The sequence below is a fragment of the Etheostoma cragini genome, chromosome 19 (genome assembly GCF_013103735.1).
Source record: "Etheostoma cragini isolate CJK2018 chromosome 19, CSU_Ecrag_1.0, whole genome shotgun sequence".
Taxonomy (NCBI): Eukaryota; Metazoa; Chordata; class Actinopteri; order Perciformes; family Percidae; genus Etheostoma; species Etheostoma cragini.
Window position 1 is genome coordinate 7,966,307 of NC_048425.1, and position 17,931 is coordinate 7,984,237.

At 40.7% G+C, this 17,931-nt stretch overlaps 2 protein-coding genes across 5 annotated transcripts in view; both read right to left on the reverse strand.

Annotated features, from left to right (window-relative positions):
• The window catches only part of pygmb (phosphorylase, glycogen, muscle b), a 14,981-nt gene extending 11,330 nt beyond the window's left edge, over positions 1 to 3,651 (reverse strand). Inside the window, exons 1-2 of the mRNA XM_034856725.1 lie at positions 3,278 to 3,651; positions 1,432 to 1,533 (exon numbers count right to left, since the gene is read on the reverse strand). Coding sequence (XP_034712616.1) covers positions 1,432 to 1,533; positions 3,278 to 3,520 — 345 coding nt within the window. The 5' untranslated portion in view covers positions 3,521 to 3,651. The remainder of the gene's footprint in view (positions 1 to 1,431; positions 1,534 to 3,277) is intronic.
• Positions 3,652 to 4,836: 1,185 nt separating this feature from the next.
• sf1 (splicing factor 1) lies at positions 4,837 to 17,521 on the reverse strand. 4 transcript variants are annotated; one of them, XM_034856736.1, is made up of 13 exons: positions 17,113 to 17,521; positions 16,276 to 16,407; positions 14,417 to 14,492; positions 11,524 to 11,676; positions 10,668 to 10,757; positions 10,346 to 10,529; positions 9,821 to 9,936; positions 9,561 to 9,668; positions 8,920 to 9,115; positions 8,618 to 8,840; positions 7,313 to 7,477; positions 6,516 to 6,581; positions 4,837 to 6,167 (listed from the first exon to the last, which is right to left on the reverse strand). In XM_034856736.1, exons 1-13 carry the CDS (start codon positions 17,372 to 17,374, stop codon positions 5,836 to 5,838), a joined length of 2,103 nt encoding a protein of 700 aa, XP_034712627.1. In that variant the 5' UTR covers positions 17,375 to 17,521; the 3' UTR covers positions 4,837 to 5,835. The 4 variants fall into 4 exon arrangements, with proteins under 4 accessions (XP_034712627.1, XP_034712626.1, XP_034712629.1 ...); XM_034856735.1 differs by having other exon boundaries at positions 8,618 to 8,843; XM_034856738.1 differs by lacking the exon at positions 6,516 to 6,581.
• Positions 17,522 to 17,931: the final 410 nt, after the last annotated feature.

Genomic DNA, 17,931 nt, shown 5'->3' on the forward strand with positions numbered 1-17,931 from the left:
CCCCCCCCCCCCCCACCCCCCCATGTCCTCTCTATCTCCATAGAGCTCACCAGTGGTCGACAACTTTTGGAACAGCTCCAGTTCCATCAGCTACTTTCCCCATTCAATATCTCCAACGACTTTTCAGAAAACGAGTTTTAAGCCTGAAACTAAGCCAACCAGCTAGGAGATGAGTTGTGACCTAAAAACATTTGATTTGGCACAAAAGAACATTTTTGACATGGCTAAAAAGCCAAAGGGACAAGACTGTGTACATAAACTATCATGGACTTGAATGTTAGCAGCTTGCTATAGCCATTTGCAGGTTCTGTTAACATTTCCATGGTAACAGTGAGTTTAACAAATCAGAGACGTCGCTGTTATGCTTAGGATTGCGGGTAGTGCTGTACTTCTCCATGACATTGCAAATAAATGTTTTTTTTATTAAAACTAGTTTAATTTCATACGTACTTGTGGCTTCTAGAGAATCACAAACCTTAAATGTACACTTTTTGGCGCTCTGTTATTATGGCTTATAATCAAATCCTTAAGGGAGAAAATTATTGGATTTTCACTTATGGAACCACACTGTTGATTGATGCATTGAGTGGACTTTTGGATTGTCCAAAGTCTGTTAGTGTGTAGCGGAAGATGCTTTCAACCCGTCTAACATGTCTACACCCGTGCTGACTTGTGATTCTACACTAAATCTAACTGCAAGCACATGCTGGATAATGGAGGAAACGTCACATATCGTACGTTCCAGTTTGCTACTTCATAACAAAATAATTTTGATCTTGCACATGAACCTTCCTTTTTCTTATACTACTCCCTGTTCAAGATGGTTTACAAATGACAGAAAGTAAAGCACAAAAAAAGGAACCATCACCGTGTCCCTGTCATATACCGATGGATCCGCCAATAACGAAAACTCTGTAATCTGATTGTATAGGACATGTTGATTGTTTCTGGAATGTTCAGCATTTACATAGACTTCAGATGTTGGGAGGGGGCCTTTTAGTTTCAGTTAAGGTAAATATTAATACTACAGGATACAATATTTAAGACAACAGTGTTCTTCCAGCTTTGTGTCAACAGTGTGTGTGTTTGGTCATTTCCTGTTTCAACAGACACTGTCCTCCCTGTGCAGCTCCTAAATTGAAAAGGGTTTGCTAGTTTGGTGTGGAAGAACTTGACTCGACCCCACTTGTAAGGGGACGGGAGCAAATCCCTGCAGCCAGGTTGCAACAGGTGAAAACTGGAACCAGAAATGGTAAGGTGTGGTGTTCGGGTGTCCATATACTCTGTTCAGGTGTCCAATTAATTTTGGCCAAGTAGTTTACTGTAATTTTGAAACCCCCAGCCTCAATGTGAAACCGAGTGTGTGTAATCATACAGAGTGACACTCGTGGTCAAGGGCTACTGGTGAGGGTAAAGTCCTGAATTCCTCACCTGGTATGTGGCTTCATCGCAGGCGTTCTCCAAGGCAAGGTTAACCATGGTGTTCTGCAAAGTCCGGCCCATGTAAAACTCCAGGGAGAGGTAGTAGACACGCTGTCGAAAAACAGAGCGGGAAACCACCTGTGAATGCTGGGCTTCATTACTGAAGATTGCTGACTTTATTTAAATATTTTTAAATACATTTAAATTATAATTTAAATAAATCATTTACTTTTAATGATCTTTATCATTAAATCTCCATGCAAATCATTTGCAAAAATCGGACAAATATGTGTTTCATCTATAATTTGACAGGGTAAAAATTCACAAGATGCACTGCACTAAAGGTCACCACAGATTTTAAGGTTACAAATTTTAGAACACATGTGCCCTATTTGGTTTCCCTAGTGGCCTTGCAACATTTTCTCTGGTAGAAGACAACAGCTGCGGTTGGAGGGCACCAACAGTCGGGCTATTATTACTACAGCTCCTCTCACAGCTCTGTGAGAGGGTGAAAGTTAACGGACTTCAAAAAAAATGAACGTACATACTGATGATGGCCTACCAAAATAAATGGAGATAATGCACCAAACTGTACAAGGACATGTGAAACATGATTGGCAGCCTCTCTGAGATTACTGATCCTGCTGCTAACTGATAGTGGGGGGTCATCTAAAGAAAGTAGACATGGAAAAAAAGGCACGTGCCAAAGAGTCAAAGGCATTCAGGGGTCAGTATAAATAGGAGAGGAGGGTGTGTGCATCTTATCCAAAGCTTACCCTGACAAGCTCTTCGTATTTAGCTCTGTGCATGTGGGTTAGCCGTCTAGTTTGATTATTAAGCTTCGGATGTCATTGACACCCGTTAAAGAAAACTAGAGAGTCAAACAGTTTACATTCACTTACAGAGAGGAAAATAGATTGTAGCTTGTAACTTTAGGGCCACACACACACACATATAAGAAAGGTGTTAAACATATTCCTCCAAACAAATCTTTAATTACACATGCACAAAAAAAAATTATATACATATGTGCAAATTATGTCTGTGCAAAAAGCCTTTTTTACACGTGCACAAAATAATTCTACAGCTGAACATCATTTCACAAGCTTAAAATGGTAATGCTGCTTATTTGAGTCCCCAGACCCGGCCCCTCTGTCAGATCACTGTGCAGCAGCATTGCATAATTTATGATACAGGTGATGGTCCTTTAAATTCTCAATTCAACCTCTTGTTTCAATAAAACAAGGAAGCTAAGTGCAGGGCGTTTTGTTAGATGGTTTGAAACGAGGTAGTTTTTTTGAAAAAAGTAAACTAGCTTCGTGTGAATCTTGTAACGTATGCTTTTAACAGCGTGAGGCCATTTTGCGATGCCCTGCGTGTGGTGGTGGTGGTGGTGGTGAGGATGGATGGAGGGCGTTACGCAACACTACATGTTCCAACAACCAATCGAGTCTCCGGATTTCACACAGTGCCACTGCAGGGTGATTGCAGTGTGTGTTGTACACATTTTATGCACCGAGGCCGGACATCGTCCTGAACAGCGACCATGTCGATCACATCAAGGTTACTGAGGCCGATTACGTAACAGACTCTGATGCAGACAGTGTGCACTGTACTTTCCACACTCTGCTCACACACAAACTCCGTTTCAATTATCTACCGGTAATGCGTTTAAGACAGAGCAGCCGGAACATTACTATACATGGATATGCAAAGCAAAGCGGCAAACTGCGACACACACGTACGTACACGCACGCACGCACGCACGCACGCACTCAGCAGAGAGCATCCCCTCCTACTGCTACCCGGTCAGCTGTGGGTACGTGCACGACTGCGGCATCAGGTCGCTGCTTACTTTGGGATCTTTCTCATAATAGTGCTGCTGCGTCCGGATCCAGCGGCCCACTAGGTAGTCCCGGACCGTGTTGGCCAGGGCAAAGTAGTAGTCCCGTTTGGTGGCCACATTTCGGTCTTTAACCAGGGTGAAGTGGAGGTGCCTGTTAAAATTAGTTTTCAGATCGGTAACGTTTTCCACCCCGGCCAGCCCTCGGACCGAGATCTGCTTCCTCTTGTCCTGGTCTGTCAGCGGCTTAGCCATGCTTACTCCAGTTTATGTCTAGTTTTTCTTGACTGTCAAGTTAAATTACCACCCTGCAGCCTGCCCAGTCCGCTTCTGACTCTCCTCGGAACACACACCGTGGTGGGGATGTGACGGCCCAGCCTATTATATGTCACGTACTCAGTGTCAAAATAGACCGAAGAAAACAAGTCTTTCCGGTCAGCCGTTTCAAAATAAAACCCGGATATACGGTCTGATAACGAGGCCATGTACGTGTATCAGTAAGTGCGTCACAAGCCGAATTGTAGCGATAGTTACGTATTGTATCTCCAGATTTTGGGAGTATAGGTAAACGAAAATAGAATATATTGGCCATCATAAACAGCAGCAATATGAGTAACGTGTATTTTTGAACAAGCTGTTACTATTTTCAGCAACAAAAACATCTAGAAGAGCTAAGGGCTGCCATTTTCTCGGAAGTATTGGTCAATTCTATTGTGCAGTGAAAATCTATAACTTTACTTTTATTTTGACGTCAGAATTTAGTTAGTACCGGTCTTAATGTGGTTCATTTCCCGTAGTTTAGCATCCTTGAAACTTGCACATAAATCCTGCTGGTTTACTTATACATCTAACTGTTACAGTAGTTCGGAAGGACTTTTTGTGACACATTTTGTGTCGTCCAATCAAATGATTTGGAATATAGGAACTGTACCAAACATGATTTGAAAACGTTAGTTCTTGACATTCGGAGCTAGTTATAAAAAAGGAAGGAAATACTAGATGGGACATGTAATACGTTTTTGTTACAATGTGGCAAGTTAAACGTCTAAGTAGAAAAATACCAATTTGAAAAAGAATCAAACTAGCTTCCAACCTTATGTCAAAGTTGTGCGAATAGTTTTCTCAGTAGTCATCACATTAAGTATGGAACTAAAAGTCTGACACATAACGTTGCACACTAAATTGTAACTCATGGTCCATTCACTAGATTCTGTGGCTTTCAACTACATGTCAGACTTAGTGGAGGGGTTTCTCGTCATCAAGTTCCCCCTTTTTTTTGTTACATGTTCTCATCACACATCTATAATTGCCCATGTAAAATTCAGAAGAGAATGTCAGTAGTAGAGGACATTAGCAGAAATCCCATATAATTGTATAAACTTTCTAAATGTTTCTAAAAACCATGTGCCTAAGTGCAGACTTCCTTTAGAATTCGTGAGGCAGTGGCTTGCTGGACACCCATGACAAAACCAGGTTATGTAACACATTTGAATGAGACAGCCAACAGGGCCTGCATTCTGACACAAAAGGGTCTCACAACCATGAAAGGAGAAACCAGTCTGCACTCAACAAAAAGGTGAAATAGATCAGTTTAATGCTAAACCAAGCAAAATGTCAACAGCGTCTCATTTAGGCTAATGCCATGACACAACAGCCTGATTCTAGAAACAGTAAAACTAACATTTTTCTTCTATAATAACTCAGGGGACAAGTGATATTTTTTGTCCATACAGAAGCAACACAAACACTGCACACAGCGTCTTAGCAGAGCAGAAAGATGCAGAAAAACACGGCTATATCAGAATCTCAGCATTCAAGTAGTGCAAGAGGTCGGAAGCTGGCAGATCGCAGCCTCAGATCCCCCTTTTATAAACTCTGTCACAACTGAGACGCAGGCAATTAACCAAAAAAATAAACTTACAAACAAAACAAAAAAACATAAAACCCTGGTAATTTCTGGAAACCTATCTGTCCTACAAAAAGGATTTCTGACAGAACTAAGACAATTTTCACATCTCGTAATTACAAAAATATTAATCTTATTTAACTCAAAGCAAACAAAGGGAACATGACAGGAGTATAAATGTGTGAGCGGTTTACAATTGATCATGCAAGTTGAATTATGTTTTATATATATATGTGTATATATATATATATATATAAAATATATGAATATAATCCAATTAGGTCTGAATCAAACATTTGAAGCATGAGATTGTTGAGCAAAAATTAAACGTACTGGCTATTTGAGTTGTTTATTTGGTATACAAGTAACGTAACAAACTACAAGAGCAATGCAGAACATGTGCCTGACAGCAACAGTGTTTGTATGCACACAAGGAGCTTTGAGTTAACACAAACTTTAAAAACAGGAAAAATAACTCATTTACTAAAGTTACGCAACTTTACAAATTTAACTAACACAACCTTTTCATTGTTTCAGAGCTGTCTTCACAATCAAGGATCAATAAAAAATAAAGCACTGGTTATATTTTTTTTCTGTGAGCACACATCCACCATGTGCTGCTGGGTGGAAACTCTTGTGGGAGGACGATTCTTCTGTGGTAGGGTTAATTCTGGGGTGGAGGTGGTGGGGGGGCGGGAGGCATGCCGAAGGGGGGCATGCCCGGTACCCCCATCCCCATCATGGTGACAAAGTTGGAAGGGTCCATGGGCGGCGGGGGCGGCGGAGGGGCATACATCATGCCAGTTGAGCCTGGAGGTGGTGGAGGGGGAGGAGGAGGGGCACCTGGGGGCAATGGGGGTTGGACGCCAGGGGGAGGAGGCACCATTGATGGGGTACCCATGGGTGGCGGGGGCTGGGCTCCTGAGGCTGCAGGCTGCTGGGGCTGCTGCCATGGCGGCAAGGTGCCAGTGCCAGGGCTGGAGGTGGTGGTGGTGTCTAAGGGGGGCAGTTTGAAATTAAATCTTTAACGGTCATCAAAACATTCACACTGTCATCTTAAACTATACACAAACCAAATTATTACGTTACTGATAATCCCTATTGGGATATGTAGCTCTATGATTATCAGCTAACGGACATATTGATGTCTGCAAACATGGCACATTTAAGTTTCCACAGACACAATGATAGCTTTGTATGTCAATGTGATTTATTGCAAAATGCTCAAAACATTTGCCTACACAACTGCATTACTGGGCAAATGCCAAAGATCCTGTTAACTCCGAACTATTTGAGCAGAGTTGTAATGTATGGAACAACACATAAGTGAGGATTTGTAGTTACCATAACCAAATATAGGACAGCCATCAGACCTGGCCTGACTTGAATGTAACTTTTGTGACGACCAAGCTGCAGTTTATTAGGAAAGAACAACAAATAACAGCCTATTATTCTCCTGACTGAAAAACTCTTTAGTATTTGGGTGACTCAAAATGTCAAGGCCTTAAACTAAGTACTATGGGGAGCACTTTATACATAAACATGTCTGTACTACATAGGGAAAATTACAAACCCTATTTCAGGCATTTCATAGAGTTGTCATTATGTAAGAAAAGAAACATTATTGCCTATGTAGTGGACTTAATATCCCACGACACAGCGCAAGCAAAAGGTAAAATGACCTGAGTGATGTCTTAATTGTTTTTCTACTTGAAACGTGTCCGTTTCAGAGCATTAGAGAGATTTAAGTGGCACCGAAATCCGCGTTGCCATTTTTTTAAACCTATATTCAGTTTTCAAGTATCTCTTAACATTCGCTTTCAAAACATAAAATTTGTTTTATATATCAGTGGTACAATCCAAAAGAAACTCGCAACCATTAGGACAAAAGCTGATTTAATAACTGTAATTTGACTGTAATTTAAGTTGCACGTTGGTCTCGTTTATAGTCGCTATGAAGCAAATTATATTTGTACTAGCAAACGAAAGAACTACAGAACAACGAATAAAATTAACATTCTACAGCGCTGCGGAAGCATTTTAATGAGCATTAGAGGTAGCTTTACATGGACATAGGAAAATTAAGACCGGTTTAGAATTATTTAAGACCAATACAAAAATTTGTTTTTGTGTATTCTTACTCTGTTGCCAGGGAAGTGGTGTACTAGTTGCCATGCTGCTGGTAGGAGGGGGAGGTGGAGCCTGCTGTTGCCATGGTGGCAGGGGTCCAGAAGGGGGAGGCGGCGGCTGATTGCTCGGTGGAGGAGGTGGAGGTGGCATCATGCCCATTGGAGGTGGCAGCAGACCTACAGGGAAGCCAAACACCACAGTTAGGTTTTGGTGCTACAGTTTATTCTCCTTGACACACAGCACATTGACATTTTTGTTTTGTTGTAGATTTGAATCAAACATTTAACATTAACTGTGCTGCTCAGAGATTCACATTTAGAGCACGTGGGTCAATTTACAATCCCACCCCGGAAATAATTATAGCCACAATTATCTGCTGTTTTTCTGCTTACTGGCTGGTCCTCCAGTAATTAAGATCTTGTCAGGAGAAACACGCTTGTATTTTAGAGGGCATCTCGAGTTTCCTTTTATTTTTCTTAAATCAACGCAATGTGAAAATTGACTCGTGTGAAAGTGGAGCAAGTCAAATGCGCATTTGTTAATGTGATAGATGGAGACATGCCAACACCAACATATTGGCAGATTTGGAAACCAACAGGACAGAAAAAAAATAAGCTCTTAGGGGAGCAAGACGCCATGAAAGCTAATCCACTGGTCTGTTGGGGCGGCTGTGGCTCAGTGGTAGAGGGGTTGCCTGCCAATTGGAAGGTTGGTGGTTCGATCCCTTGGGCAAGACACTGAACCCTGAGTTGCCCCCGGTGCTGCGCATCGGAGTGTGAATGTGTGTGAGTGTTAATCTGATGAGCAGGTGGCACCTTGTACGGCAGCCTCGGCCACAGTGTATGAATGTGTGTGATTGGTGAATGTATCCTGTATGATGTAAAAAGCGCTTTGAGTAGTCGTTAAGACTAGAAAAGCGCTATATAAATACAGCACATTTACATTTACATTTACATGTTGTGTAATGTAAGCTACAGGTTGGCACCATCAAAAGTCCGCCAAATTATCTGACTGCAATGTACAGACAACTACAACTGGATGACTTTGATTATCAAGGAAATTTACACCTTTGATTTCAGATTGGACTGATTTAGGACTCTTACCTCTTATTTTATCATTAATTAGTATTTTAGAAATGTCTCTCTCTCTGCCTCTTTGTGACCTCTTGGAGAAGCTTTTGGCTTTCATTTTTGGTTCCCTTGCAATGTCAATGTCTATTACAGACCAGATCTTATAATATTCCTGATTTCACCATTACAGGGGGTGCACAGGGACTAGAAACAACTCCCTAAACCCATGAACGTGAATGCTCTTACCCATAGGGTGTCCGTGAGGTCCTGGACCCTGGCCAATAGGAGGAGGAGGGGGCTGCATCCACGGGGGAGGTAGGCCATTGGGGTTTGGGGGCATAGGTGGTCCTCCCATGTTGGGCATGGGTGGCGGGTAGTTGTGGGGTCCTCCATGACCACCATGCCCTCCATGCATGCCATGGTAGTTCCTGTTCTCAGTCGGACCAGAGTTCATCCAAGGAGGCCGGTTCTGCTGCACCCAAACACACACCAGTTTAAGACACTTTTCTACACCAACGGAAGGATGGAAGCATGTGCTGATAACTAACCGGTGGCGGCTGGTTATTGTTGGGTCCTGAGGACCGATGCCCACCGCCTTGGGTGTTGGAGTGTCCTCCACCAGATGTGGGGACAGGAGCTTCTCCTAGCTCAGCCATCAAAGACAGATACTCCTTGTCCATACGAGCCTTGTCCTGGGCTGACTGAGGTGGCTCGCCCCCTGTTGCTCTGTGGGCGGCGAATGAGCTACACAAAACAAAACAGCAAACATTTTTACAAAAAGACTCGTCAGTACATAAACAACTACTAGGGGTGGGAATCTCTGGGCACATCACGATTCAATTCAGAGGCCAACGATTTGATTCTAAAGCAATTACCATTGCAACAATTTGACATTTAGCATCTGTGGTTTTTATTTTATAGTAAATTGATGCTTAGATCAGGATATACACACAAACAACTTTTTTTTCTTCCATTTGTGTTTATGTTTTCCATTATCCAATCCTTTGTCACTCCGTTTTCTGATTTGTACATGTCTGGAGAAGGTGAATTTCAAATAAAAAACGTTAAAAAAAATCAATTAAAAAAATCAATTATGAACTGATCAGAATCGAGCATTGAATTGATGCCCCCCCCCCCCATCCCTAACAAATCATTTGATCATTTTGTAAATGGATCTACGGATTATTACCTGGTGTACTTGCAGTCGGAGGAGATGTGGCCTGCTCCACCACACTTTGTACAGAGGGTGGTGTTGGTGATGCTGCGTGGCTCAGAGTTCTGCCAAGGACGAAGGATCCTACAGAGACAAACAGGAACATTCCGTCGTCAGTGGTGATCTGTAGCTTAGTCTGAACACAATACTTTCCCCTAAATGTCCCCTCTCCAGCCCATACATTTATCACCAATGGTCCCCCAACATTGGACTGTGCATTAGGCTTCACCACTGACCTGTTGTCATCTTCCCTCAGGGTGCCATTGAGTCTGGCCAGCTCCCTCAGCTGCATCTTTCGTAGGTCATTCTGATCCTCAGGCGTCTCAATACCTTGCTTCAGAATGTTGCGAATCTGTAGACAAAGTTTTCAGCATTTATAGTCTATGCATGCAAATGTGTCAAATTGTGTTTTTCCTTTAACATCAGTAAATATTGACCAACAACTTTGATTAAGTATCACCAATGTTAATTATTATTTTAAACATATACAGGACACGCACGTACAAGCTCCAGTAACAAAGACACAAAAGACGCCATTAAAACTAAAATGTAACTAAAGTTAAAGAGAGCTGCTGGCCGCAAACTCTGCGGAAAAAAGACTAAACAGCAAGGGTGAAACTACCCTAACATTGTTGAGCCTTGAAAACCACACTGAATACATATAGAAATGAACTGATAAAGGTCACTTAAGGGTTAAGAGCTGAGCAAAGACGTAACGTTCAATAGAGTATGATGCATCAGAACAGCTGAGGTGATCTGACCTGCTCCACAGCTTTCTTGACATTCTCCATTGTGTTGGCCGTGACCAGGGCATGCAGAGGCTCATCTTCCCCTGGCAGCATCTGTCCATCCTTCCGGCCTACCTTCCCCTCCTTCACAGAACCTTTACCCCGGATCATGATCTTGGCACAGCACTCCTTCTCAATGTTCTTCAGAGTGTTACCACTGGTGAAACACACAAGGGAAAAAAAGCGAGAAGCCAAGCTCACTTTCAACTGTACTGGCTGTTAACTTACTTAAAGTATAAAATAATGCAACATGACAGTTATATAATATGACAGTAATAATATAAGTCCAACTTACCGTGGTCCGATTAGCAGACCAACAAAGTTGATTTCAGGGTACTCATCTTGAGGAATCATAACTTTGTCGTTGACTCTGGTGGCTGGAGGTCTGCAGCAAGGAAACCCAAGATAAACATATGCTAAGAGCAGTGAACACTTTCCTGGTCCATCTTTTGGTTTGCAATCGCAGGCTGCAGATCCCCCCGAAGAGAATTAGTCCCGAGTACTAACAAGGACCTGAACATCGTTGTCTAATGTTCTCCACTGTTTGTCTCTAAGAACAAGCACTAGAAAAATGGTGTTTATTGATAGCGGGCAGAGAACAATAGCAACCGAAAGCAGAACTCATAACAATGCCTTAACGCCACATTTTGTAAGTTTAGACCAACTAAGGCGCAGAATTTGAGATTACTATCATCCATTTACAGTTGCTGAGTTAATATAAGCCTCTGCTCGCAAAAAAAAAGGGCCTTTTATTTTATATATATATATATATATATATATATATATTCTTTTTTTTGTGTGTTAATTTTTAGCTTCCTTTGGATGCAGACTATCAAGGCAAAAACACATAATGAGGTGTTTTAGAGACATTTTTTGATGTGGCCCACTGAAACCAGTCAGCAGGGTTAGTTTCATAAAAGGTAACTGTTGGAGTAGTGATACTTGTAGCTACTCTGAACATTAGGATGCGTGATTTGGTTGTAGCTCTTAATTATAAAATAGATCATGCTCTAAAATTTGAATGTTTTGAGCGTTTTTTCATTAATGTAATGCTTGGATAGGCTCTAGAAAAAGAGAATGGTAATTAACAGACTGTATATAAAGTAATAAAACCCTAATAATAATAATAAAAAAAGAAAAAAGAATCATACTTGTAGTCGGCAGGAGGCTTGAAGTCAGGGTTGAGTCCAACCATCTCTGTGATGAGGGAGTGACGCTCCTCCTCAATCTTCTTTCGCGTCCGATACTCTCGGGTGTTTAACCTCTTGCCCTCGCTGTTGTAGATGGGCTCTGGCGAGGGAGACCTGAAAATGGCAGAAAAAAAAAGACAAGAAAACATCATCAATACCTTTCTAAAAGTGCAGCTCTGCAGTCTACAATCACACATGCTCACTACAGCTAACCAAGACTTTAAGAATTTCAGATTTTCATTAGGAATTTTGAATCAGAGGGTACCGACATGTCTTAGAAACAATGTCTAAAAAAACATTGTTTTGGAAATTTGGATCTACTGAGAGAATTCTCAGATAGACAACATGACTCATGGCCAGTGCAAGAGCCAACTCAAAATGAAAAAAAAATAATGTAGGAACTCTGCACTGACATTTTAAATGCTAGAGTCCATTCTTTTAAACACTTAAGGGTAAAAGGGGGCAACCAAAGCTGTCTAGTGGCAATTAACCCAATACACTGGAGGGGTATCAACCACAAAGCAAAAAAACTATTACATGGCCATAACTAAACCTGCATACAGGATTGTTGGCCTACAAGAAAGGAAAGTTGGGAGGTCAGAAAAAGAAACCAAAGCAAAATTCGCAATCCTAAGCAGAAACGCTGGCTTTGAGAGTTGCTTGGTGTTGGCGTGGCGGAAGAGGTCCGTACCTCCCCTTGGATGCTGAAAACCTGTGTTGCTGCGTTAAGGAGGCTCTGTGCTTGAAAAAGGGTTAGGTTGATGTGGGGTAATTTGGGTTAGAGAAAAGGAATTAAGATTAGATATTCACCTTTTCCTATGCTCTCCCATCAGAGAGCCACTTGTGTCCATGTGATGTGAACAGTGAGAAAAAAATAATTGGTTTTTCCTTTTATGCTTCAAACTTCCAACGGTGACAACCTGAAACACCCCCCCAGTTGGTTCTGTCACGTTAGATTGGGGAGTGATTTATGAGAGTGCTGCAGCTCTGCAATCAACTTTTTGTTTGCTGTGGAAATGTCCGATTAAGAAGAGAAACTATTTACAGTCTACAGGCAACAGGGACTCTAGCTAACAAAAGGTCAGCTTCACATACTGTTGAGAGCAAGCCACTTCCTGCGGGAACAGATCCTTACTAAGTTATAAGATGGCCACTGCTTTTCCAGAACACATACAATTCTGGCGGTTTTCTTCCAGACCTCAAGAGTCCAGAGGGAAAACTGGAACATGCCCCCCTTCCCTCTGGGTGGAAATGCTTAAAGCCGCATTATGGGATAACCAGAGATGATGACCAGCAACAAATCATTTAAGTCAGAACCAGAACCTATTGATCACTGGTATGCTATCAGGTAGGCTACAGGCCATGAGCTCAATCACCACTGGCAAAATAATATATATTATCATCCAGTAAAAAAAGTCAGGCAGGGCAATACGAATTGTTGGAATTAACTAAACTTTTCCAAAAGAGCCAATTCAACTTTAACTTTACATCTAAAAAGACATGAAATAATGCTAAAACATAAAGTAAGTTGTTTTGACCCGAACCTGTTTCAGAGGAAAATCTTTATACATTATGAATCATATGTATTTATATATATTCACACAGGACTATACATCACACACACATATAACAAGAAGTGAATGAAACCATGATGCAGAAATACTAGAAGGATAAACATTTTCACTTAAATGAGAAATAACCCAATAAAAAGAGGTGCAAATATTCTAGAAGAGCTTTGTTCTGGCAGTGGTTTGCTTAGCTCAGCTGAAATACATCTCATCTTACACTGACCTATATACAGTGGCATTCATTACCCTCCCCCTTGCTCCCCTCCACCTTGGACACTATTTCTTACAAAACAATTTTCAATTAAATTACTTGTTTATTTAATCCAAGACTGAGACACTGCTTTTCCATTACAGCATAATGAAACTGAGATCCTGTAATAGATGGACATTAATAATGTGTTTGATTAAAAAAAGTAGAACAAAACACTTATATCAAGAAAGGTTGTTTGTTTCAGAGCAAACTTCCTCTGTGAAGGAGTATGAGGTTTGAATAAAGGCTTGGGGGGGGGGGGATCCACAAAGTGGACATTGAGTTAAGGTTTTGAAGTCAAACTACTGTTTTCACAGTCAAGAAAAGGTGGACCATTCAATAGTATACATTTGTCGTTTTACTGACAATTGTTTTAATTTTCTCAAAATTTTAGTTTATGTAAGATTGCACTTTGGCCACTTGCCATCATAAAATATTTCTTTAAATTCAATTTCACAAAATGAACAGTATTTCAATCTCATAAATTGAAAAAACTAATAGAATGTGTTTAATTTGGATCTAATTGTTAACACTGTCATTGTCTTGGGGAAAAATAGGCATATATATCTGATATTTGAAAAAAGTAGCTGAATGAATTTTTAATAAATGTGTCCAAATGTTTTAAGCCGTAACTACGTAGGTAGCCATACATTGTTTTATAGACATATGTATTAATTTACCATTAACAATTCAAAACAACCTACACATTAATATAAAAAGTATTTACTGGCTACAGCTTCCAGTAAATACACAATGTATGCTTACTGGTGGAGGAATTGTGAGCAGTGTGAGAGCATTATAAATATATGAATGTAGATCAAGTTCCCGCTAGCACTAGATTTTTACACTATGAAAAACTCAAACATGTTGCCCTTTACTTAGGAGATAGCTAACTAAAAACTACATCTGACTGCTAACACTAGTATGAAATCTGAGATTAAGGCCAGAAACCACATATAAACTGAAAATCAACATTTGGCTTCCAAAAAGAAGGTAGAGAAAATGTTACTGTTCATGGGTTTAATCTTTTTCCGACCTGTCCTCAGGGTTAACAGGGATTCCCAGGTCTCCTGTACGCAGTTTACGAGTCTGGTCTTCAATCTGCAGTTGGACTGGAAGAATTCAGGTTAGGAAAGAAAAACAAGGATGGAGAGAAATGTGGTTACCACAACAACATCAGAGAGACAACTCTCTGCACATTAGAGCACTGCCTCATTCATTACTTAGGTAAAGACAAATGGTGAGTCTGTTAAATAAAAAGTAAAGGGAGATCAAATTAACATGTGGTAAGACTAAAGAATGAAACCACTTACTAATATCTTAGGACATCAGAGGAAAACATTACCCAACAGAAATATGTTCTAGGGGTCATTACATTAGCATAAACAGCACTAACCTTTACTCAGTGACTAAACACGGCAACATATCAGTAAATATCTAGACCTTGATTCCTATAAATGCCTGCCAAACCAATAATATTTCAAACCTGTGATGCATTTTTCTTCACAAAAGAAGACAGGGCTTCACATACAGCGGTATATTGTGTTGAACGGCTTTGGCATTTTAAGGATCGGGTCTAAAAACCACTGATTGGACGATTTGTTTTGAACGTTTTAATAACAGAAAAAAGGTGATTGTAGGCAATCTTTGCACTCCACAGATCTAACACTGAGGGGCAGCTGTGACCGAGACAATTTAGAAGGCAATGAAAAAAGAAATTCAGTCATCCCATGCACATTATGAAAGCAGTTATGAAATACCCCCCAAACACAGAGATTCACTGGTCACTGAAACAATTACTCTGGATTAAAGAGATAAATACAGGCCCCGTAAATTGTGGTTTACAGCAATTTCATTTTAAAACACTTCCCTTGGATTGTTTAAGGGGATTTTCTGAATGAGCAAAAGAAACGATAAATGTGACCAACAGAAGGTGGGCACAAATGGATGTTTACATACCAAGGAAGAACAACCATTACCGATGAGTGAACATAATCAATAACAATGTCAGTTATTGACAAAAAGCTTCAGAACACCCCGTTGAGGGTCTGTGAAGGCAGTATGTTGGTGCTACACTGCTGCTGGAAGGCATTTGTGCTTGAAGATTATTTGTTTTATAAATGTTTTTACAGGTCAAACTCAGAGCACAATCACCATGATCAAAAGTTTGCCAATTTGCAATGACCACTTAATCTACTAATAGAGTAATTTAAATATGTTGGATGGATTTGCCATTAAAGCAGCATTGCTCACACTTATCCCAATATAAACAGAAGCACACTTTGGCATGTTAGGACATTATGAGTAACGCCTCCATGCACAGGAACAATACTGATGATGTGTAGGGGATCAAGCAAGACAAGTGAGTAGTGACCTGCAGCTCAGGACAGATATCAGCAAGCAGTGGGGTTTAACCATCTATCTCAAACTCTTCTTGCTAATGGGTGCCCACAGGTATGAAAACCATAAGACCACAGAAACACTTCCCATAGCAGAACATCTTTACTTCCATTAAAAGAGAAATAACCTTAATTAACACTTTACATTAAGTTGTAATCTTTGCTTATTAGCAATTATTGCTGTCTCAGCAGTTGGAGCAAAGTTAGACATTTCCCATTTTGTGTGACAAAGTCACAAATGTCACTGTCAACACACTGAAAACACGAATAAAAGTTTATAGTAAACGCATCATGTGTGGGTGCCCTTTGAGGGCTCTAACTGTTGGACACACTGCAAAAGGACATACATGTATCATTTAGAATGTATGCAGCATTTAAGAAACTAGAACCTAAAACAGATGTAACTGATAGACATATTGAAACAAAATTGCGTTTAGAATTAAAATAATGTGGACACCTTAACTATTTAAAAAAAGGATTTTAATTAAGCATTTACCTATATAGGCTCTCTCTTGATCCCGGGTCAGTCCAGGGGGAATAACAGTGGGCATGCCCGGTATGACTGTCTTCTGATCAGGAGTCTCACTGCTCCAACGACTCCTCTTTCGTGATTTCTTCTGACTAAAATCTACAGAAAGAAACGGGGGAAGGAGATTATTCATGTTGGCTGTAGGTTTAATACGTGTCGTTACGTGATGTACACATTCAAGCGCCACAATAGAGCCTTGCTTGTCAAAAGCGGCAACAACAGGAAAAGGTAACGTGAACGACTCACAGGTATTTTAGCCACAACAAGACTGACTCATTATAGGAATACCCAAATTAAGCTAAGACAAGTGTGCCCTTTTGGCCAAAAAAGTTCCATGACATAATTTAACGTCTAGCGTAAACTAACGCTAAATCCATCGCTAAAGTTAGTATCGTTTCATGTTAAATGAGTTCGCCATGCCATTTAGGCAGTAAAAAGGAACGTTAACCTTGCACTGGTTGAGGTCCAACATTAGTTAACGTTACATTTCTTCATTAACATTAGCTAGCTAACCTAACATTTGCGTTTAAGACGTTCATAATCAGTTCAACGTTAAATTAGCCGTTTTATGAGCAAATTAGCTATAACCCTGAAAGAGGATACCACAGGTTAATGCAAATTAGTGAGCTAACGTTACTTACATGTGTTTGCTAACTTACGTTAGCGGTTCTGTCACCCATTTTGCACAAGGCCGGGGCTTGATGCGGGGCCTTTGACCCATGTTAGCCTAGCCACATTACCCGGTCAGCGTCAACTCATGCCGCATTAAGGGATCTAACGTTAGCGGACGTTCTGTTAACATACCTGGTTTGGCCAGTCCGACCACCGCAGTTGGTTGTTGTGGCACCTGGGGCGAAAAACCTGTCCCAGGAATGAACTGATGTGGTTGCGGAAAAGATGCGCTTGCCATCGCGGGCTGGAAAGCTTGTATAGAAGGAAATGATGCGGGCGGCCCCGGTGTTGGCATCAACCCGTTCCCTGCACCAGGCCCAGCGTCAAATCCTCGTTTAGCGCCAATACTAGGGTGCAACTTCCCTAAAGGAGTTGCGTTTGCACCCGTGGCCATTTTCGATGTACTCAAATGGCTTAGTGTCCGTCAAACGTCAGTCGACTCGGGTATAAATTTGTTTAAATTAAGAAAATATCGGACAATGTCGGCTACAATCCACCCTTACATTACTTTAATCAAAATGGCGCCCAACCGAAAACCATCCCCCATGTCCGTGGGATGATCCGCTGTAGTAAAAAGCATTCCTATTGGCCCGAACAAGCCCCTCCCCATCAGCCGTATTCTACTGGGCAAAGTTTTTTTCAATTAACCTGATTCTGAAAACTGATTGGCTCTTATGGCTATCATTCCCCTTTTATTCTACCCATTTCCAACTAGCACACCCATTACTGAAATGTAATGGTACTGAACACGAACTTTAGATTAATAACTATTCCCAAAAAAAAAAAATTATTCCAAGTATGCACTTGTATGAAAAACATATAACATATTCTCTGCTTTTAAAGATTTAATTTCAAAAGTACTTTTGTATACCACAAATACAAATAAAATCCAAATATGAGAATACTTGTATTTATAATAGTGTGAAGCATTCAATACAGCTTATCATCAAT